Here is a 20368-nt window from a genome sequence, read left to right as displayed (position 1 = left end):
TGCTACGGGCGCAAATTTACCCTGCCAACAGAAAAGAGCCGTCCACCTCTTTAAGGAACGTTTATTACTTCTACACAGAAACCCCCTGCAAAACCGTAAGTTAGAGCTATACAGGAAAAATACATATGTACAATCACAAAACGAAAGAAAACAATCAACTGCGGTAAGGCCACAGACCTGCACTTTATCTTTCTTTCTTCACTCGAGGGCAGTGGAGCCGCAACAGCAGAGTAAGCCTCCGTGGCCCAATGTAAACAGTAGTAATGAGTCTGTTTAAGGTAAATTTCACAACAAAGGGGATAAAAGAGTATCTTGGGAAATAATGAAGCATGTTTTGGGGATATGCAGTCTCTGCTGTGGAGGAGAGAGCGCCGGGAGAGGCCAGCCGAGGAAGAGCGAGGCCCTGCTCTTCAGAGAAAGGAGTCCGTGCAACAGGCGAGGCTTTCTCTACGATCCAGGTCCGAAGGGTCCAGCTTTCTCTGCCACCTCCAGAGCAAGTTTCAAGTTCTGATCAAACAACTCACATCTGAAACAGACAGAAAAGCAGAAGGAGATGACTTTACCTACAGAACCGGCCAACGCAGACAGGAGCTCTGCATCCTTCAAGGAGAGATTCCGTAAGTCACGAGACAACAACCTGACTGCTGTCACACTTTGGCTTGGCTGTTAAGTACGAGTAAAGCTTCTTGCGTGGGCTCCAGGGTTATGTTAGGACAGCAGGGATCGTACTGAGGAACACCACCTCCCGCCTCCCCAGCAGAGCAGCGCTGGAGAAAACACAGGTCGGTGTCCCGTCCCTGCAGCAGTGTGCTGGGTCTTCCCCCTTCCCTCCACCTCCGGGTCTGCTTTGCTACTCAACTTAAGGGCTGTCAGCGTTTGTTACTGCCCAGGCAGAAAGCAACAAGGGGTTGCGGCTGCGTTATTAGGAGCGGGCTTTTCCTTACCTGATTGGCATCTCCAGGGAGTAGAAAGGATTCTTCAGAGCAAAGTCAGAGTAAATCTCATAGATCTTGCGGAGAAGGGAGTCTATCCCTGCCTGCCTCGGGTCAGCAAGAACCACGAACTTGATCCCTGGAGCCACAACGACAGAAGCAGGAGGAAGGCCCAGCTCCAGGACAGCCCCGGCGAAGCAGAGCGGTGCCGGGTGCCTGGGGCCAGCCGGTACCTGTCAGCGTCTGGAAGCAGTGCAGCTTGAAGGTGTCTGTTTCCAGCATCTCGATCCCGGAGCTCCCGACCTCGGGGGACAGCTGCGACCCGATGGCGAAGAGCCTGCGGGAAGAGGGCCCTCAGCGCGCCCCGCCACCCCCGCCCCGCCACCCCCGTCCCCTCACGCCCCGCCCCGGCTCACGAGTGGAACATGGAGGCCAGCATGAGCTTCTCGTTGGAGGAGAGGCGGTGGCGGCCGAAGCGGATGGACACCGGGTAGTTGGCGGGGTTGCCCAGGAACTCCAGCACGTCCTTCCCGTCCGCCGTGAAGCGCCCGTTGACCTCGGCGCCGTTGATGGCCAGCACGGCGTGGCCCACTGCGGGGACAGCGCGGCGTCGGTCAGTCAGTCAGTCAGCCGGCCCGGCCCGGCCCGGCCCGGCCCTCCCCGCCCGCCGCCGCCGCACCGCGGATGCCGTCGCGCTGCCCGAAGGCGACGACGACGCGCTCGTCGTGCGGGCGCAGGACGAGGTCGAGCGGGAAGCTGAACGTCTTCTCGGTGTCGGCGCGGGGCGCGTAGTGGTCCAGCTGGTAGATGAGGCCGCCCGCCTTGTTCACCACGTAGACGCTGAAGATCGCCATGGCGCCGCCCGCCCTGCCCCGGAAGCGGCGTCACGCCGTGCCCCGGAAGCCGCCCTAGGCCACGGGGTTTCCCCACGCCTCGCGCCAGGCGCTTCCTTTCTCGGCCGACATCTTGGGGAAGCAGCAGCTGCCGCAGCATGGTGAGCGCGGGGCGGCGCCGGGGCGGACGGCGCGGCTGAGGGGGCGCGGGGGAGCCGCCGAGGGGCGGGAGAGGGGCCCTGAGGGCGGGCGGCCCCGGGGAGAGGCCGGGCCCGGGGAGGGGGGCGTCCCCACCGCTGACCGTCTCGTCCTTCTCCCCCCCTCGCAGCCGCCCAAAGACGACAAGAAGAAGAAGGACGCGGGCAAGTCCGCCAAAAAGGACAAGGACCCGGTCAACAAGTCCGGCGGTAAAGCCAAGAAGAAGGTAGGAGCCGGCGGAGCCTGCGCTGCGCCTGCCGAGGCGGCCTCGCTGGCGGCGGGCCCTGAGCCGCGGCTGCAGCCCTGCCGGAGCTCGCCGCGAAAACCCAGGGGGGGCAGCCGGACTCACACGCTGAGCGCGGCGAAGGGGCGTGGGAGCCCGGTAGCTCCGAGGAGGCTGTTGGGGCTCCCCAGGCCTTCCGCCTGTGCGGCGTGGCGGGGCCTGAAGGGCGGGTGGCGGGGCGCTCCTGGCGCTGCGACGTGTGGGACGTGGGAGTGTTATTTGGAGATACCGTAGGTACTACCTGCAACACGTACATTTATAAAGACAATTTTGTGCATCTCATTAGCCCTTTATTCTGGGATGTGAGAGAGAGACGTTTGATGGTGCAGTTCGTAGGGCATCCTAAAGCTCCGTGTTTTGTTATTGCTTAGAAGATGGCTTAGGGGTTTTTTTCTCTTTTCAAGTAGAAGTGGTCCAAGGGGAAAGTGAGAGACAAATTAAACAACCTTGTCCTATTTGACAAAGCCACCTACGACAAACTGTGCAAAGAAGTGCCCAACTACAAGCTTATCACTCCTGCAGTTGTCTCAGAGAGACTGAAGATTCGAGGCTCCCTGGCTAGGGCTGCCCTCCAGGAGCTGCTCGGCAAAGGTAAGCGCGCAAAACTGTGGAAAAACGGAAAGCAGCTTGAATTGGAATCCGTTTTCTTTTCCTTGCTCACCAAGAAGATTTTGTGCCGCATCTGAAGTGCGCAAATTGGCGTGTCTGACAAGCCACTGCCTTAGCTTGCATTTCACAAGCGCTTCAAAGTAAGGAGCAGCGGCTCTGCTGCATTCAGTGGCGTTGCTCTAAGAAAATGCTGCCAGAAGGACGGGTTGTGACATAACCGCTGCCAGACCTGAACAAAAACCTTGTATAAGTGTGCGTAGTATTGGGTACCCTGCTGTTTCCTATCACAATCTGCTGCTTTAGAAGGGAGGACAGCATCCCCGGTGTCCTCTGGTACGTGCGCACACTCAAATAATTTCCTTTTTTCATAGGTTTGATCAAACTGGTGTCCAAGCACCGAGCCCAAGTGATCTACACCAGAAACACAAAAGGTGGAGATGCGCCGGCCGCAGGGGAGGACGCGTAGGGAGGTGAGACGGTGGGCTCTGCGAAGGAGCTGGGTAGTGCTTTGTCAGGGGCTAACAAACGGCTACGCGCCGTGTAACGGACAGCTCCCACGTTGCTTTGGATGGGCCGTTTCTCCAGACGTGCGGAGGACGTCGCTCGCGCTCCAAGCGACTTCCTGGGCGGTGTTACTGGAAACATCGCTTCTCCAGAATTAAAAGAGCAATTTGCAATTTTGTCCCTGTGGCCTGTCGGATGGGGAAAGCTGTGCACGCTCGCCTGTCTCTGCAGGCGGCGAGTACCTGGGCACGTGTCCTCCCTGTGTCCAAGCGTTCGTGTTGGAGCAGAGCTTTCAGACGGTTTGCTTTGTGCTAGCTTGTTTTGACCTGGTTGTCTGATTTGGGACTTCTTGCTTTGCAGGTTCTCCAGTGACCTCGTCAACAATGTGTCATATGTAGATGCACGCAATAAAACTATTGAAATTATTTTTCTTGCTTTTTCAAGAATGCGTATGTTTCATTATTGATGCATTATTGATAGTGGATTCTGGTACAGGTCACGGCTATCTTCTTGTAGCAGCGAGTTTTTGCATTTGTACAGTGTTACAAACGTACCGTGAACATGCTTTTATATTGCAAAAAGGGAAGGAACTTTTGCATCACCTGCAGCAGCCAGTGATGTTAAACCATATTCGCTTCTAGTAGGAGGAAAATTGAAGCCCGTTTCTTGCCTTGTAGATAGGGAAGGTGCTAGTGGGATGTTTCCACTATTTACTTAAACTCCCTCTGAACAAGCCGTGCCCACAGATCTCTGTGTGTACGAGGCAACAGCATCTATCAGGTCAGTGTCTAGTGGGGAAGCGTAGATAAACAGCTCTAAATAAGGCTGGAAGTACTTTATTTAAATTAAAAGTAAGAACTGCTCACAGCAAAGGTCTTTAAGGCATCCTTTCTTTGACTGAAGACTAATTAGTTGTCCTTTAGGTGAGGCAGAACAAGTGAAAGTAATATAAATTAGAATGAGAACATCGGGCGCAGGTCATCAGTTGCCCCCAGAGGAGGCCCTGCATCTGAAAAAAGTTTCAGTTGGTCTACTAACACAGGTAATTAAAAAAAAAAAAGTCTATTTCTCAAAAATTTATTTCTCTGCCGGGACATCATGCTACATGTCAGCGTAGGACACTGGCAGCGCCTGCTTTCTGGTATGAAGATACGGCATAGGCAGGAGACCTTCCTTGCTGGCAGGGTCTGCCTTTGCGTAGCTTAAGACTTAAGAGACCGATGCCCAGATAGACACTGCGTGTCCGTTACAGGGGGCGCGGGTCTGCTGCGACACCTCCTGGCAGAGTAGTTTCAGCAACGGTGCTCAACTCAGTACGATGCTGTGTCACCCTGCCTTCCAGGGGACTGAACACATCTAGACGTATATATTAAATAAGAGCGCGAAACTTGGCAGCAGCAGCAGCATGGACAAAGCTGCAGCTACCTACAGTCCACCTTTCTACAACAGTCCCAGCTTGGTTTCTTCGGTGCTCCTCTTCCGATCACCTTTTTTTCTTCTTTTCCCCTGATTCAGTTCTAAACTGATGCCTGAAAGAGAGCGTAGAAGTCAGAATGCCACAGCCTTTAGAAAGAGGTAATGAACACTGTCTCATCTAACAAGTAAGACAGTGCTCTGTGTAGTGTTTTAGAAGGCAAGCTCACTCAATTTCTTTTTTTCAGTTATCTGGGTGAGCTGTAGCAGTCTCTTCAGCTAGCTGACACGCATTTCTAGTGTATTGCAAGGCGCCAGCGAGACAAGCGCGTGTATACGCACCAGTCCGCGGGTCTGAAAGGTGAGCCGAGCTCAACGAGGCAGGCACCTTTGCGTGCGCAGCCTCTGCGGTCGTGACCATGCTTCACGTCTCACGTCACGCGTGTGCTGCTCCAGGACAAGAGCGACGCTCTGCCTGGATTGAGCGCTGCATGGCGTAACTCGTTTGTGCGGTAAAGACGTCTCCTTACGCTTGCCGCTACCGCAAAGCCCGCTCCGTGAGTAGCTTGCGTGGAAGGAAGCTGCACACCCTCTGCTTGGCATCAGTCCGTGCTGCCCTGAAGCCTACCTGGACTGCCACCTCCTGCCGTGATTCCAAACCCGCCCGAAGGAAGGGAGCCAGCTGTCGCCTGTCTGAGAGGTATGGTCGAAGTTGGCACCGACGCGTTCCGCTGGGAGCTTTTTCAGCTTCTGCTTCTCCTCTAAAAAAATATTTTGTAAAGCAGAAGTTTTTCAGTCAAATAGCTTTTGATTCTTTAGTGTGGCAAAGCGAAGGTAACATTAACTGAAATGTATACAACCCGCTCACTTTGTTTGAGAAATTCCTCATACGAAGGTCCAATTGGTTGTTTACTTCCATCCTCTTCCTCTTCTTCTGTTAGCCACGGAGGTTTTGCTCCTAGAAGTCACGGGGAAAATATATTTAGCCACTGAAGTTATCCTAAGCTTGAGATAGGGAAAAGCATCCTCTCTACCCCCTGTCCCTGCAGCTCGCCCTGCAAGTAAGCAGCGAGGGAAAAGTAAACTTTGGGCTTTGCAGAAGAAGAAACAGAAGCTGGCTTGCCTCGGTTAAGGCCATGGCAGATCACACCCCAAACCATACACTCCACGCAGCAGTAGCACCAACAGAGTTTTCATAATACAGACGTGTTTTCTTCTCCTCTAGTATGTCAAATGTTAGCAAAGGAGTGAGCGCCTCCTGGTCATGCTGTAACTGCTTCAAAACTGCTTTCAGTTATCCCTGTTGTATTTGCAAGCCAAGAGTTTTCAGTAGGGTAGCAACCAAACGAGCCATGAAGCAGGCGTGATTACCTGTGTGAACGTTTCCTTTCCCTTCTGTTTCCTGTTAACAGAAATATAAAACACTAATGAGAAACTGATGCTTTTATCTCCAAACAGAATGGCATTATGTACGTTCCCTTCCAGTATCAAGTTGTTAGAAAAAGACACAGAGGGAGGCTCTTCCCCACTTTCTTTAAGGAGCGTTTGGGTTTTCTGTGCATGTTACAGAACGTTTGCTTAACGAAACACAACACTGGATGACTGAAACAGCTAGTTGGTCGTCTGCATCCGCAAAGCTGCCTTTTTCAGTGATGGGAGATTGCAACCCCTTGTTTCGCTTTGTAACACAAGCTATATGTAACTTGCAGCTATTTAAGTCATGCTTGTTAGCAAGTCACCCCTACCTGATGGCCAATGAAGGTCAAAGCCTGGCCTGATCCCACCCAGTTTATGTCAGGTCCTGTCTGCATCCCACTGGGGCCAGGCTGCTCTGCATCGTGAGAGGAGTCTCTGGAAGACAGGAGCCAACTCTGAGAGGTGAGTGACTGTCGAAACTGGGCAGGTGATGATTGTCCAGAGTTTTCTGGAGCAGAATTTGTGTTTGTGTTTGGAGAGCTTTGCAGCAAGAAAAGGAGAAATGTTCTCGGGGCACGATAAGGTTGAACACCTGTATGTTACCACTGCGCTCGCTCTTTATGGCTGTTGGTGCTTACCAGCAAATGTGGGGACGGGAGAGTAATCTTTCTGCAGATATGGTGCTTACCGTAGTCTAGATAAAAGTTTGGGAAGGATCTGAACGAGTGCAAGATCCTGGTGATGATGTCATCAACTTTGGCAACGGCAGCAGCAAGCGGGAAAGGCTGCTGCTGTGGCGCGGTGCGGCGTTTTGAGCGGGGTACGGGTTAGCAGCAATTTAAGGAAAATGGTTCTCACCTTTTGGGTCCTGCTGGGGGGCTGCAGCCAGAAGGTCCTGCGCAAAGCTCTGGCTCTGCTTGAAGCTGAGCACGATTCAGGAAAAAGGAACAATATTTCTGGTGCTGAGCAGAGCCCCCCCACCCCATCTCCATCCCCTCCCAAGAGCCCCCAGTGCCGGTGGGGTGCACGGCCCCGTCCCCCCTCCCTGCCGGGGCGCAGCCAGGGCAGGATACGGCTCACCGACCTGGAGGGCGGCCTGCACCGTCTCCTGCTGCCTGCGCTCGGCTTCCCGGATGCCGGCCGCCATCTGCGGGGAGAGAGCGGGTGAGGCCGGGCCGCGCCGGGCGCTGCGGGGCCGGGGCCGGGGCCGGGGCCCGGGGTACCTGGCGGATGCGCTCCTCCTCCCGCCGCTGGTGAGCGGCCAGCGCCCGCTCCAGCGCCCGTGCGAAGCGGTCGTACTCCTCGGCCGGCACCAGGAACCGCTCCCGCAGCGCCGCCTCCGCCCTGTTCTCCCGCCAGAACCGCGCCGTCTCCCGGCGGTGCTCGGGCCTGCGGACACCCGTCAGCGCCGCCCGGCCCGGCCCTTAGCCCGCCCGCCCGCCGGTCGCCTACCCGGCCAGGTGCTGGAGAAGGCCGGCCTGCGGCAGCGCCAGCCCGCCGCGCCGCCCGTCCCGCCGCACGCCGCGGCCGCAGCACAGGCACCAGACGCGCCGCTCGTGCTCCGCCGGGTCGTAGCGCCGCACGGCACCCCCACCGTCCCCGTCCTCGTCCCCCGCAGCCGCCGCCGCCGCCCGCGCCGCCGCCACCTCCTCCTGCAGCCGGCCCAGCGCCTCCCGCAGCCGCCGCTGGTGCGCGGCGCTGTACAGGTGCCGGCGGCCGGAGAAGGAGGTGCGGCGGCACACCTCGCAGTAGTGCACCGCCATGGCGGAGCGGCGCGGCCCCGAGCGCGCAGGCGCGGCCCCGAGGGCGCAGGCGCGGCAGGCGGACACGGGGCGCCGCGGCGGCGGGCGCCGGCCCCGCTCCGGCAGCGCGGCGTGGCGGGCGCTCGGGGGCCGCCCCTCCCAGCGCCAGGTCTCTCCGGTAGCCGAAGCGCGGGCTCGCCGACGCTTTCGGTGCGCGGCCCCGGTGTCGGGGGAGGCCAGGGGTGACTTGGGGGTCTCGAGCAGGAAAACCCACGCCTTTTTCTAACGGCAAGCTGGCGTTGCGCGTGGTGCCCCGTCATTCGGTGGCACGTGGGGATGCGCGTGTGGCGAACACCATCCTGCACTGGCCTGTCTGAAACCTTGCTTGGTTTCAGACTGCTGTGATTATGAACGCTCCCTGGAGGCATGTCGTACGTCCCTGAAACGCGCTGACCTCCCACCTAACTGCCTCTTGGCGCGCTGTGTCTCGTAGCGTTGGTCTGACACCTTTGTTTTCCTGCCCATCCACAGCTCTACCAAAATCATAAGTGTTTGGGGTTTTTTTTACATTTAGTAAGAGCGGAGGATGCTCACGGTCTAGTCTGGCGCGATTGAAGGAGAGCAACGCCACTGCAGCATCAAGGTTATCTCAGTGCTGCCATCCCGTGCAGGCAGGCCTTCAAAGACACCTTCACAGACACAAGTTCACCTTAAATCAGGTCCTGCTCAGACAGACAGGCAGCCTGCCTGCCTGTGCTGTCATGTGTGGGACTGACAGCCATCTGTCTCTCTCCGACTTGTGCAGTCGCTCAGGTGACGTTAGCACCCAGCTGTGCAGACCCACCCTGCGCGGTGGTTTGTGCGCTAGTCAGGGAAGTTACCATCCGAGTGTTGCATTGAGACTTGCGCAAATCACTTTAACCCGTCTGTTCTTTTACGCTCCCGTGGGCACGCGCGTGAAAGGAGCTGATCTCCAGGCTGCGCCCAGCCTGCCCTGTCGAGCAGGTTCGGATGGGCTGTCCCCTGGTATCCCCTCCCTGTGGTCAGGTCTAGGATACCACCCAGCAGTGAACTCCAGAACTTGCCTCACGACTGTGTGCTGTCTGTCCCCTGTCAACAGGGCGCCCTGGCTCCTGCTGCACACAGGACCCATCATGCCTCTACTCAAGCACCTGCTGCAGCAGCCAGGAAGAAGGTATGAAAAATCTACTCTTCTTCGACACTAGACACCTGCTACCTGCCCGAATTCTGGCCTGGGGACGTGATTTTCCTGCCTCTTGCCGGAGAAGCAAGTAAGTCAACAACACAAGAGCGAGCTCTGATTGTTGGGATTTTTTTTCTTTGTTGCATCCTTCCCTCTCCCAGATAATTCTCTCCTTCCTCGCACTCTGCAGGGCTCGCTGATTTCTGCCAAGGGAGCGTTGCAGAAATTCCAAGCACCTTGCAAAGCAGCCTGCCCAGCGGCTATGTGGATCCTTGCCTGCTGGGCTTCCAGCTGGGCGGGCAAGTGCCCCTGTGTGGTAGGGGCTCCTCTCGCTCAGCCAGCTAACGCGTTCTCTGCTCAGCCTCTGACCTGTGGGCTGAGACCCTTTGTTAGGGAACAGGTCAACCTTCTCCTGCAGCTTAATCCTCTGCACCGCAAGAACATTGCAAGAGGCAACAGCTTGGCGTGCAGGACTTTGTGTTAAAGTCGTAGCAGGTGCCACATGTCAGAATGCCCCTGCAGCTTAAGATGCCTGCAGCTGGAGCAAAAACTTGCCTTACTGAAGAAAATGAGATTGGTAATCTTTCTCCTCTCCCCCTTCTAAATTTGAGTCCTTATGTCTCAATGCTCATAATTTCCACATGCAGTTCTTGGGAAGCTACCTGCGGCAGCACCTGAGAAAACAAGCTTGGTTTGAAAACACATGGCGCGTGTTTCAGAAGCAGGGAGCCAGAAGGAATCATAGGCCAAACAGAGACCTCATGAGATCTGCAAAAGATACAGAGAGAGGAAGTTGCGATAGTTACTTGGACCGTAATGACTGCTCAGGCACCGATGCTACAGCCTCAGTTCTTCTCTCTGTTAAACTGATAGGTATTGTATTGCTGCGCAACGCGATACTGAGATGAAGGCTCTGTGTTTTAATGTAGCCTGGTTTGCTTCTCTCGCTGTGTTGGTTTCATTAAAGAAGGGTTCTTGGCCCGTCTGGTGACGAAGCCCTGCTTGTGGGGGTATAGTGTCTGGTATCACCTCCTAGACCTGGTGTCCTGCGGTGCAGGTGTCTGCGTTCTGGCTTGGGTGCCCACCTGTATCCCTCCCACCGTGGGAACCTTGTAAAGTCTGACTCGCTCTGCATTTTGCGGGGCTCCTGCCCTCTGAAACGTACCCGGTTTGCTCATGCTTTGGCGCACCAAGTCGAGAGCCTCTTTGGACAGAGCCTGTGCTTCCTCCTGAAACTTTCTGCGTCCTTCTGGAGTCAGTTTCCACAGGCAGGACTTGCGGTTTCCCTCACCGCACAGGAAGCCAGTGGTTTTCTCAAAGCAGCTGCTGAAGCACAGGTTGTGTCGGATCGTGTTTTTCCAGCCCTCTGGGGCCGTTTGAAAAAATGGGAAGTGCTGCCTGCGGAGAGAAAAGATTTGTCCTGAGCTGAAGCAATTAGAGGCTGTGATAGATAACGGAATACGTCGTATCTGAGCAAGGGAAGGAGGAGAGGGTCCTCCCTGACCCCTGTGGTGTAAGGATGGCTGGCGCAATTGAGTGCTGTGCTTTTTCTAAGGAGGATGAGACAAAACTAAAATGCCGGCTCTCGAGACTCCTGGGTTTGGGTGTTGACAAAGAGGGGAAGCAGTTTTCTCAGCAGCATCTTGAGTCAAAGCAGAACTAAGACCAGAACAAAAGTCCTGGCTGCCACATCCCTGCTCCCTAGTAGAAGATCAGAGACTCCTGTACCCCTCGTCACCCCTCTTCCTCTCATTCTGCGCTAGGAGCTGGGAGAAGAGTGGGTACCGTGTGAACTGGTAGATCTGCTGTACGGTCAGACTGCCACTTGCGCTGTTGCACAGGGCGAGGGTGATGAGGATGCAGTAATTAAGGGGGGGACGGGGCCAGCCTCCCTTGACTGTGGTGCTCTTCTGCCTGGGGCACTTGAGCTTCATGCTCTGAGGTCTGAGGACTGCAGATTTCTGAGGCATCAGCGTTGCCTTGAGTTCGGGAGTTTCCGGCATCTCCTGAGGAACTAGGATTTCCACAGGCGAAGCATTTTCATCCTCAGTAAGCTGCAGAGAGGAAGGAGAACGAGGATGGGGATATATTAGCCCTGGGTGGAATGAGGGACAGGGATAAGCTGCTTTGTTCTGGGGGAGGGTGGGTCTGGCAGGGTGCATATAGAAAGCTTATATACTTAAAATTTCAGCCTCCTTCCCTGCACTTTGTACTCAGCATGTTCGTCAGACGGGCTCCATGCACCGACTGCTGAAATGGGAGGCAACCACTCGCAGAGCTGCTGAGCCAGCTCGTTTGTTCCTGCAGGATCGTTAAGCACCTAGGACTGCCCAAGCGGTTCCCTTTTTGATACCTTTCCAGCCTCGCTGGAGGATGACAGCACATCGTCCTCAGAGCAGTCCGGATCAGAGTAGTCCCAGGATGTGTTGGGAGAGGAGGCTTCTGTGGCACCAGCAACCGAGGCCACCGGGCTGTCGGATCCGGCCGGGACTGCGCCAGGCTTCCCGGGGATGGGGCAGACCAGGCTGGGGTTTACCCACATCCACAGATGGGGATGAACGCCAGGTTCTAAGGAGAAGGAGAAAGGTCACCCCGCCGGTCCTACCTGAGGTCCGTTTCTAGACCCTGCTGTCCAGAGGCAGCCTGGGGAAGCTCTAATGCAAATCCCAAGACAAAGGTTCCCAGTTGCCCTCTAAATAGTGTTTTATTTCCTGTTTTGCATAGAGCGTGCACATCTGCGTGTTCCTGCACCACTGCGGCCAGCCCAAACAGCGGTGCTTAGCTCTGAAATTTTACTTTCTCTTTCCCTTGCAAAGCCAGAATAGTGTAAATTACTCCCTTCAGTCCTCCTTTCCCAACTTTGTCTACCCAAGAGGTTGCATTCGGAGGGAAGTATGTCGGCAGGCACAGCTATGTAATTATATCCTTGTCCTCGAGAGACGGGCTTCAACTTTTTCTAAGCGAGCTTAGAAAAATTCCAGTCTGGATGCCGGTGTTCTGGCTGGCAAAAGAAAAGCCCCTTTCCCAGGCCATTGCCTGAAACACCGCCAGCCTCCGTAGGTAATACCACGTCCCAAGCTTAGCCCTGGCATCTGGCAGCGCCCCCGGCAGCGAGCACCCCTGTGCCAGGGGGGCAGCTTGCCGCTTCAGCGTGCGATGGCACGGGGGCTCGTCAGGAGCTGGTAGATGTGGGGAGCCCAGAGACACTGTGGTGAGCTTGTATTTTTTGTGTTGGCCGCCTTTTCTGTAAGCTGCGTACCTACTTTGTACGTAATTGCAGACACTTCTAATTTGATCTGATCACATTTAAAGATAGAGAAAACGGGCTTTTTGTGAACTTCTAGACTGGAACTTACTCTTTGCCAGATGTTACAATTTTCACCCGAGTTTTGGAGACGGGAATCTTTTTAAAAGGAAGCCAAGTCAGTCAATCCCCCTGAGGCCCTTACCTTGCAGAAACTCTTCAGTAGTGATGGTGAGTTTGAGCTCCTCTGCCATATCCCAGTCCTCAAGGCCATTTCTTAAATGCAGGCTTTCCCAAAATGACTTGTTTTGAAAACTCAAGTACATTTTCTTTGTATGGCAAAGTAATCTCCGGGTGCTGAACACAGCAGGGTCTGCGAAGGTGGCACAAAGAACACCACGAGCTTGAAGTGCTCTGTGTGCCGAGAGAGTCGATTTCATTTGGTTTTTTTTAAAAAGGACATCACACAGGTGGGTGAAAGGCTGGTCGCTGTTTCACACTTCTAAATACCTATTAAAGCCCCTTCCAGTGAGTAAATGGTCCGTATTTGTGGAGTAAGCGAGCTGATTGAAAATAAGATAGGTGGCACCATGTAGGCTCTGCTTTCTGCCCATTTACTTTGCTAGAACCTCGATAAATGAGCCATTCCCGTGTTCATTAAGCTAACATTTTCTTTTTTTTCTGCTTCTGATAAAATCACAGCGTTATCTACGCTCTGCAGTGGACTTCCCCGATCCGAGAACCCGAACGTCTCTGGAAGCAGGACGGATCTCTGAGGGATGCACAGAGTGCTCGGGATGCGTTTGCAGGTACCGGGGAGCTCCCTCACCCTGTTTGTGTGGGTGAGGAAGTGGCGGTAGTTTTAAACCCTGGAAGTAGCGGGTTTTAAGACTGGAAACTGCTTTAGATCAGCCCAGGCAAAACACTGAGGGGGTATCGCAATCGGGGAAAAGGAACCAGGTTAAGCAAATACTGGGCTTGCTTTCACAGTGTATCTCTTAGAAGCTTTTTGTGCAATCTAAATTCTGCGCCTTCCTGAATGGCTTCTGTTTCTTCGACCGTATCTTTCACACACGGCCCCTGCCTAATCTGTCCCAGGTATTACGAAGAAAGCAATGTGGTTTGTGCTATTAAAGGGTGGCTGTAATACATCCTCATCCTATTCGCCCACTCACCATCACTCTTCTGCTCGGGAGGCAGGGGAGGTAGGCAGCATGGGTGGTAAACGGAGCAGCTACAAATCAAAATCCAAGCCTTGGCTTAGTACCAAGGCAGGCAATTAGATTTCACTACACGTGTTGACCATTTTGTAGGAGGACACAGGTTATGCTCGTAGCGGAGGAGTATATCAGGGACTTGCTGCCAGTCTGTAGCAGGGAGATGGACAGAAAGAGGCTGGTTTTGGCAATTGCTGGAAAAGATTGCGCCATAACGTTAGCATCATGATGTTGGGAGAATCTCAGTCTAAAAGTGAATTCCGTGACCCTTGCACCAAAGGCTTGGCATCAAAGGCTTGGCTTCGAGTCGTTTGGGTTTCTTCTGCGTGATGGAAGAAAAGGGTAAGATGCTCTTCCCAGCCGCAGGCTTGTTCTGCAGTGGTTTGGGCCAAATGTTCCTGCATTGTTTCCTGTCACTATTCTCACCCTTTGCGTATTTGCATCTGTTGAGATGGGCTGTTGAAAAATAAGTCAAACACCAAACCAAGCTTTTCTTGAAAAGGTAACTTTCAAAAGGCAGAGAAGGATCTGGCTTGCTCAGTTTTGCCTCTTCAATAAAAACGGGTATGGTAGTTTGTACTGTATTAAGTTTTGCTTAGTTCTTGTTAGGCATTTCACAGGTATCAAGTCAGTATGGCTTTGCTTTTGCCACATGCAAAAGACTAGAGTCGCATAGCCTTTTCCACCCTTGTGTGACAAAGTTCGGTCATTAGCTGAGACGACGTGCTCCCTGTCAGATTCCTCAGGTGTGAGCAGGACCTGCTTGGTTGGCTGCTTTCCTCAAAAAAATCTGAGCGCGCACGCCCCAGTCAAAATCCTTTCCCCTTCCTGAAACTGGAGCCTGGTATTTGACTTGAGATGTGTTGCAAACAATCCAGCTACTATAGTTTAATAATTTACCACCTATCACTCAACCTGTCGCACCACAAAGTTGCTTTCCCCTTTCTATCTGGAGTGAAACTCTCACACAGTAGTGTGCACATCAGCTGAGGCACGGTAATTCATTAAGCCTGTGATTATCTACATGCACCCTCAATTGATGCCTCACCTACCCACATAACCTTTGGTACTTCAACAATAAACTCACACAAGAGTGCTAGGCTGGACGCAGTTATGTTAATAATCTTAGAACCGCGTAAGTATTCTTGGGGGGTAAAAGAAGTCAGTCCTGTGATAGCTAGACCTTGCATGCGGATGAAGTATCTTGACCTGCTTGCTCTTCAGCCACGCGTGGCTTTTGAAAAGAAAGCGGGGCAACGTGGGAGGCGCCGATGGGAAGACAGAAGAGTATTTGGGGATGGACTTGTCCGTGGGAAGGACGCCGTTCTCTGTGCCACCTTCCAGGAGCCGCTCTGGGAAGAGCAGCCTGGCAGAGCTGCAGGAGGGTAGCCGGAGCGTGTGGCTTGGCCACAAGAGGCCGTGTGAGCTGGCATTTTGCAGGGAGCGATTGAATTCACCTGTAGCTGCTTCAGAGCCGGTGCCCCCGGAGTTAGGTGGGGGCTATCCGGTGAAAGCTACTGCAGAGCAATGAAGGAGATGAGAAACAGCTGCAGACCTTCCAGGGCTGCTAGCAGCAGCTGGCTGCAGCTGATTAGAGTTTCCTTTCTCCCATCTTCCCCCAGGTTTGTGTGTCCTCAGAGAAGCTGTACTGGTCTGTGGAACTGGTGAGTAACGCAAGGGAAGGGGAGGGATAGGATAGAACATAATATGATATAGCGCTCCACCCAGAACAGTTGTACTTAGACCCTCCCCAAAAAAAGATGTGAAAAGAGTTTGCTAATATTTCCTGCCTCCGCTGCAGGGATGGAAAGCATTCACCTGTGCGATAACATTTACTTCTTACTTGGTAGAGATCTGAGGCACTGCTATGACCCAAACAGGTAAAGCAGGGAAATGAGCCCTGTGGTCTGCCCAGTCCGTGCAACGAAGCTAGCAAAACTGGGAGCAGAAGTGTCGCTTTCTAGCTTAAAGCCTAAGGATGTTGTAAAAATATAGGGTTGCAACCACGGACCTTTCCCTTAAGCCTAGGAAAAGGCTAAAAGGCCTTAATTTTGCCTTTGGCCATTCGGTTGCTGAATGCCAATCCCATCGGTTTGTACACTGTGTGTGCTGGGTGAAAGCATCGTAACCCCTGAGCTCTGTCTCTCTACTCCTGCTTTCCCAGGGGAGCGGGATCTTGATCAGACTGATGGAGCCAATTTGTGGCAAACAAAATCTGAGACTGCCGATTCCTTATACCCTATGGTTTAAGCAGAAGGTCATGCTTGTCTCCTAAAGCCGTCTCATTTTTTGGTCCCCCTCTAGCTTCGGAAGGTGAAACAGAAGTTAGAAGAGAACCTGCTGACATGTGGAGCAGGTCAAAGTAGCCAGCATCTCTATCTGCATCATGAACGGAGCTGAGAATGTAGAGAGGCGACAAGCTGGAGGTGTCTTGGCTCAGGACATCTGGATTCTTCAAAGCCAGCTCTTTTCAGGTGAGTGTTACCGGCACGGAAGCCAATTGATGGGATAGTTTTGCTGAAAACCGGTCTCACCTACTCCCACACACCTCCTAACCACAAGAACTCTGGGGAAGCTTTGTAAGGATGCGGCGTGGGGCCAGGGGGCAAGCGCAGCTCTCTTGTCTTGCTGATTCCCATCTTCTGGCATTTTGGATTAAGACTTGCTTGCAAATCAAGAGAAAAGACATTTCAGATTCGAAACGTAACTGCCAGCGTGCTCAATTGCTCCTCAGGGTGTCTGACTTTCGCATGTGCGTTTCTGCCTGTGTGTGTGAGGTGTACGTAGATGTTTTCAGCCAGGCTTATGGCTTCATGTCTGTGCGTGAATGTGTTGTGCGAGGTCTTCTCGGCGAGCCAGAGAAACTAGATTTGCTCCTGTTTCTGAAAGATGTTGGATCCGAGCTCACTCTCTTCCCTAAAGATAGGGGAGCTCTATAACTTGGCTTCTGACTCAGAGTTGTTATTCAAGTCGGGCTCAAATGGCTCCTGTATTCCACAGCCCCCGAAAGCTTTGAATTTGCACAGAGCGGCATCTGCTCGTCCGTGGGGATAGGAGGGTATCGTATCTTGTCTTGCCTTTGCCCAGCTGATGGTGTTTGTTATAGAAGCAAGCTCAGTGGGCCTGGGGGGACTCTAGGCTTGTGAATGCCGGTCACGCCAATGTATATATATATTTATGTGGTAGAACAGAGATTAATTCCCAATTAAGTAATTGGTACTTTTCCCCATCTTCCTGGTACGGGGTGCACGGTAGGCACCTGGCTTGTCCTCGCACAGTGCCACTCCTGCTGTGTTGGCGTTGCTTCAATTCCCTGTGCTGCAGCAAATGGCTGATGCTGTGACTATAATATAGAAAGAGCTCCCAGGATTTGCGTGGGCTGGGGTTAAAACCAGTCCTTTCTGTTAAAGAGAGGTAGTGGGGAAAGTACGGGTGGGCAGGGGGAGAGGGAACGCAAGGCAGAGAGGAGGCTGTGGACTGGTGAGAGTCGGTCGCTCCATCGGCACCGGCCCAGGGGCTGTGTCAGGGTGCCAGGTTAATCCTGCGGATACCTGGCTATGACTCTGTTGGTACTGTAGGTAGATGCTGCTGCTGCCATAGGTGTTCGTAGCCTCCTCAGAACGTGAGGACGCAACAGATGTGCTTGATGAGTATCGCAGCCTTTTTTATTAGCCGGATTCTATTCTCTCTGAACAGATACGCTATTTTTCTGATGGGGGAAAGGTGGCCTCTTACCCGCCACGTCCTCAAATTCTGTGAAGTTGCAGTAAAAGAGCTGAACTCGGGTCTCTGCCCCTCCTCCTTGATTTTTAAAACCACTTCAAAGGTGAGTTGGCAGACGATTGAAGCGACCGGTTCTGCCGGGCTTGCTGCCACTCACCTTTCGTGCCGCTCCCCCGTGGAACAAAGCGTGGCGCTTCCCTTTGATTTCCCCCTTTGAAAGCCATAGGGGACAGAGTCTGAAACGCTCCACAACTTTTTTGGCGACTCTGCTCCGGTGCCTTCCTGAAGCGCCGGGTAGATCAGGACAGGGCTCCAGGGAGGAGACCCCGCTCGCAGCTAAATTAGCTGTCAGCGCAGGCTGGCTGACGGGATGCTTCATCCCTCCTGGATGTCGCAGCCGGCATCCCCCGGCTTTGCAAAGAGGGCCAAGTAATGCCTGCAGCGAGGGGAGGAAGGAGCCGCAGAGCATCACGGAGTCAGTGGCTTTGACCGATGCACGCGGGGGTCCTGGAGCCTGGTCTGGCTGCCCGTCGCCAGCAGTACGTGCCACCTCCCGGCTCAGCCGCTGCCTGAGGGAGGGATCTGCCCTGTTCTCCATTTTACATGCTTTCTGCCAAGAAGAGATGGCACACGGCGGAGCGGAGCACATGCTGCCAGTCTCCTCCCAGGTGGGAAGGGGAAAAGAAAAGCAGTGAGTGCTTGTGCTGCAGCCCAAGGCATGCAGTTTGCTGCTGTCTCTGCAAGGGATGCTTCCTGTCACAAGTGCGGGGCTGCATGCAGCGGAGGGTAGGAGAGCAGGGCTTGTCTTCACGATGTGAGTTTCCATACCCCCTTCTGTGCCATCAGGGCTTGAGATGTTTGCAAAGCTTGAACACATAAGGCTGTCGTTTGCAAGCAGGCAGTGATGCAGGCCATCCCTGCATCATGTGAGGGGGCGTGAAGACCACCTAATACTGAATCAACAACCCCACCTAAGTGTCCCAGAGCTCTCTTATCAAAATACAAACAGAGCTTGTCTCTGCTCAGCTCACGAGATGACAAGATTGCAGCTTGCAGCAGTGCAGCTACGCTGCCAGCACGTGCATAATTTAGTGAGAAGAGATGCAGGTCATGGCTGCAATGCTCGGAAGCAGCAGGGTGCTGACTCGGTGCAGGGAGCAGCGGTAATAAAGCAGTAGCAATTGGTCGTGTTGAAGGAAGTACCAGATGACAGACTTGGGCTAAGATTAATAAATCTGATCTCTGTTATTCTGGCAAGATCCTTCATGTTTTATAGCCAGCATCACTTGTATGTGTTGCGGAGCTGCAGAATCGAGAGGAAACCTCCTCTTGCCTGCTGGTTCAGGGCCAGGCTGGATGCCTGTACATGGCTTCTTACGGGACAGCGCTGAAAATCTAAACATGTTTGTGTGCGTGTGTTCACTTCTCAGCCCCTGGGTGCGAGAACTGATGCTGGAATCACATTCAGCTGCTTATAGCAGGACGACCCATGTATCGGGGTATGAGCCTTTGCATAGGACTACTCTGTGTGATTCTGCCTCGCTCGCCCTGCTAGTGGAGGGTCACCGAGATCAGGAGGACCACGTCACTGAAAATTTAGTCTAAAAAAAACCCTTTTCTTTTTACTGCTGCTTGAAACAGGGATGTTGTGTCTTTAAGGCACCCCCTTCTCACTCCCCTAATACCTCAAGGCCTCCGAATGATGCTGGAGGAGAAGATCAGTGCAGGAGTTTAAGGCATCTTTCCCTGCCCTGCTGCACTGCTCACTTACCGCTCCGAAGGCTGTGCTTTGCCATTTCCATGGAAACCATTAGTTGCTAAGCAACTGGAGCATCATCTGCACTGAGCCCTCGCATCTAATTATCCCATCACAGTGGCTGAGAGGGGCTGGGGGGGATTAACTCCTCTACCATGGCAGATCCATTGACACCACTTTAGTCACATTTAAAGGGACATCGTCTCCCTTCTGCCGCGCTTATCAACGCTCTCTTGCTCGGGCAATTACTTGGTTTTCTTGCGTCGTTGGACTATGAGGAGGGATATGGGCTTCTGCAAGCAGCAGAGGCACCGTCTGTGCTCGTGACATGCTTGCTGCCTGTGCACAGAGCTCTGCTGTGAGCTTTTCTTTCTGTCCAAGTTACGCATGATGCGCTTAGCTATACGTTTGGATCACGCAGTCCTTGCCTTGCGGACTCTGGGCCATGCTTTTAGTCCTTCATATATCTCCTTTGTGTTGCCATCGCCTCGATGCTGCCCTTATGTTATTGTCTCTGTCCCAAGAGCCTGATGTCATGTCTGCTCTGTGAAGTATTGCTAATTCTTCAGAACTCGGCCATGGAAGAGGTGGGCAGCTCTCTGTCTTCAGTCTGTCTGCAAACTAAAGCAAACATTGCATAGCTTGATATTCAGTTCAGTATTACCTTACTGTTTGCTGCCGGAGGGCTAGAGATTAAGTCTTCGAGGAGCACTAAAAGCCTGAGGTGTAAAGTAACAACTAAGGAAAATCTCATTTCCCAGACCTCTGTAAGTGGACAGAGCCACCAGCTGACTGGTGAATTTTGAATATTCAGATAAAATAGTTGGTCTGAGAGCTGAGTCTGATTTTGAGCTTGCAAATCCAAGGTCGATGTTGGGCAGGACTCAGACTCCCCGCCGTGATAGATTGCATCTGGGTGAAGTTCCCGCACTTGTGAGGGGAGCGGTAGCAGTTTAAGTTACCTCTAGACAAATGCCTGAGCTTCATGAAAGCCTGACTGCACCAAGGTCTGTGCTTGAGTAAATTGTATCAGCTTCTTGCCTGCTCCCATCTGGCTGGATAGCGAAGAATTTCAGTCTTCACTTTCTCCCGGAAAATAGATGCTTTGTGATTTACTAAGGTGACTGCTTTTCTAGTGGCTGGATCAGTGAGGATGGGGAGGTTAGTTAGAAAGTTTTCCCATTTTTTGACTGCATAGGTCTGTGAACCAGCTGAGCGTTACTGCAAAGCTTCCTAGCAGTGTTTGCTGCACCTTGTATAAATAGTGAGGATAGAGCTTCTTCAGCAGGCGGGT

General features: G+C 53.4%; 4 protein-coding genes and 1 long non-coding RNA gene across 9 annotated transcripts; 2 read left to right on the top strand and 3 right to left on the bottom strand.

Moving 5' to 3' along the window:
- Window positions 1-46: 46 nt before the first annotated feature.
- On the bottom strand, window positions 47-1791 carry TRAPPC4 (trafficking protein particle complex subunit 4). The gene is made up of 5 exons (XM_075172768.1): window positions 1612-1791; window positions 1349-1523; window positions 1166-1269; window positions 945-1071; window positions 47-526 (listed from the first exon to the last, which is right to left on the bottom strand). Exons 1-5 carry the CDS (start codon window positions 1784-1786, stop codon window positions 448-450), a joined length of 660 nt encoding a protein of 219 aa, XP_075028869.1. The 5' UTR covers window positions 1787-1791; the 3' UTR covers window positions 47-447.
- Window positions 1792-1799: 8 nt separating this feature from the next.
- Window positions 1800-3805, top strand: RPS25 (ribosomal protein S25). The gene is made up of 5 exons (XM_075172769.1): window positions 1800-1926; window positions 2094-2189; window positions 2654-2837; window positions 3227-3325; window positions 3720-3805. Exons 1-4 carry the CDS (start codon window positions 1924-1926, stop codon window positions 3319-3321), a joined length of 378 nt encoding a protein of 125 aa, XP_075028870.1. The 5' UTR covers window positions 1800-1923; the 3' UTR covers window positions 3322-3325; window positions 3720-3805.
- Window positions 3806-4150: 345 nt separating this feature from the next.
- On the bottom strand, window positions 4151-7957 carry CENATAC (centrosomal AT-AC splicing factor). 5 transcript variants are annotated; one of them, XR_012677129.1, is made up of 10 exons: window positions 7641-7957; window positions 7412-7577; window positions 7273-7335; window positions 7047-7111; window positions 6827-6905; window positions 6518-6728; window positions 6144-6174; window positions 5641-5730; window positions 5401-5533; window positions 4863-4888 (listed from the first exon to the last, which is right to left on the bottom strand). XR_012677129.1 is itself a non-coding variant. In XM_075172764.1 (9 exons), the coding sequence occupies exons 1-9, from the start codon at window positions 7949-7951 to the stop codon at window positions 4843-4845; spliced, it is 1116 nt and encodes a 371-aa protein (XP_075028865.1). In that variant the 5' UTR covers window positions 7952-7957; the 3' UTR covers window positions 4151-4842. The 5 variants fall into 5 exon arrangements, 3 of the variants coding, with proteins under 3 accessions (XP_075028865.1, XP_075028866.1, XP_075028868.1); XM_075172764.1 differs by lacking the exon at window positions 6827-6905 and having other exon boundaries at window positions 4151-4888; XM_075172765.1 differs by lacking the exon at window positions 6827-6905 and having other exon boundaries at window positions 4151-4888; window positions 6518-6623.
- Window positions 7958-9873: 1916 nt separating this feature from the next.
- FOXR1 (forkhead box R1) lies at window positions 9874-12704 on the bottom strand. Its single transcript, XM_075172675.1, has 5 exons — window positions 12584-12704; window positions 11488-11702; window positions 10920-11188; window positions 10300-10532; window positions 9874-9902 (listed from the first exon to the last, which is right to left on the bottom strand). Exons 1-5 carry the CDS (start codon window positions 12702-12704, stop codon window positions 9874-9876), a joined length of 867 nt encoding a protein of 288 aa, XP_075028776.1.
- A 79-nt stretch (window positions 12705-12783) lies between these two features.
- On the top strand, window positions 12784-16064 carry LOC142092681 (uncharacterized). Its single transcript, XR_012677154.1, has 3 exons — window positions 12784-13187; window positions 15218-15259; window positions 15900-16064. It is a non-coding gene; the product is annotated as an uncharacterized LOC142092681 (long non-coding RNA).
- The last annotated feature ends 4304 nt before the right edge of the window (window positions 16065-20368 follow it).

This window comes from Calonectris borealis, chromosome 24, assembly GCF_964195595.1.
Source record: "Calonectris borealis chromosome 24, bCalBor7.hap1.2, whole genome shotgun sequence".
NCBI lineage: Eukaryota > Metazoa > Chordata > Aves > Procellariiformes > Procellariidae > Calonectris > Calonectris borealis.
Note: the sequence above shows the minus strand (reverse complement) of the source record. Positions and strands in the feature narration are given on the sequence as shown.

Excerpts from the sequence above, each read along its gene's own strand:
- TRAPPC4 (XM_075172768.1), bottom strand. The coding sequence starts at position 1,786 with ATGGCGATCTTCAGCGTCTACGTGGTGAACAAGGCGGGCGGCCTCATC. Across the intron at positions 1,524-1,611 it reads GCAGCGCGACGGCATCCGCG|TGGGCCACGCCGTGCTGGCC; the intron begins GTGCGGCGGCGG and ends CTGTCCCCGCAG. Across the intron at positions 527-944 it reads TCCCTGGAGATGCCAATCAG|ATGTGAGTTGTTTGATCAGA; the intron begins GTAAGGAAAAGC and ends TGTCTGTTTCAG.
- CENATAC (XM_075172764.1), bottom strand. The coding sequence starts at position 7,951 with ATGGCGGTGCACTACTGCGAGGTGTGCCGCCGCACCTCCTTCTCCGGC. Across the intron at positions 7,578-7,640 it reads CTTCTCCAGCACCTGGCCGG|GCCCGAGCACCGCCGGGAGA; the intron begins GTAGGCGACCGG and ends GGGTGTCCGCAG. Across the intron at positions 6,729-7,046 it reads CCCCCAGCAGGACCCAAAAG|CTCTCCAAACACAAACACAA; the intron begins GTGAGAACCATT and ends CTTGCTGCAAAG.
- RPS25 (XM_075172769.1), top strand. Across the intron at positions 2,190-2,653 it reads GCGGTAAAGCCAAGAAGAAG|AAGTGGTCCAAGGGGAAAGT; the intron begins GTAGGAGCCGGC and ends CTTTTCAAGTAG. Across the intron at positions 2,838-3,226 it reads CCAGGAGCTGCTCGGCAAAG|GTTTGATCAAACTGGTGTCC; the intron begins GTAAGCGCGCAA and ends CTTTTTTCATAG.
- FOXR1 (XM_075172675.1), bottom strand. The coding sequence starts at position 12,704 with ATGTACTTGAGTTTTCAAAACAAGTCATTTTGGGAAAGCCTGCATTTA. Across the intron at positions 10,533-10,919 it reads CAGATCTACCAGTTCACACG|GCAGCACTTCCCATTTTTTC; the intron begins GTACCCACTCTT and ends TTCTCTCCGCAG. Across the intron at positions 9,903-10,299 it reads CCAAAGCATGAGCAAACCGG|ATCTCATGAGGTCTCTGTTT; the intron begins GTACGTTTCAGA and ends TATCTTTTGCAG.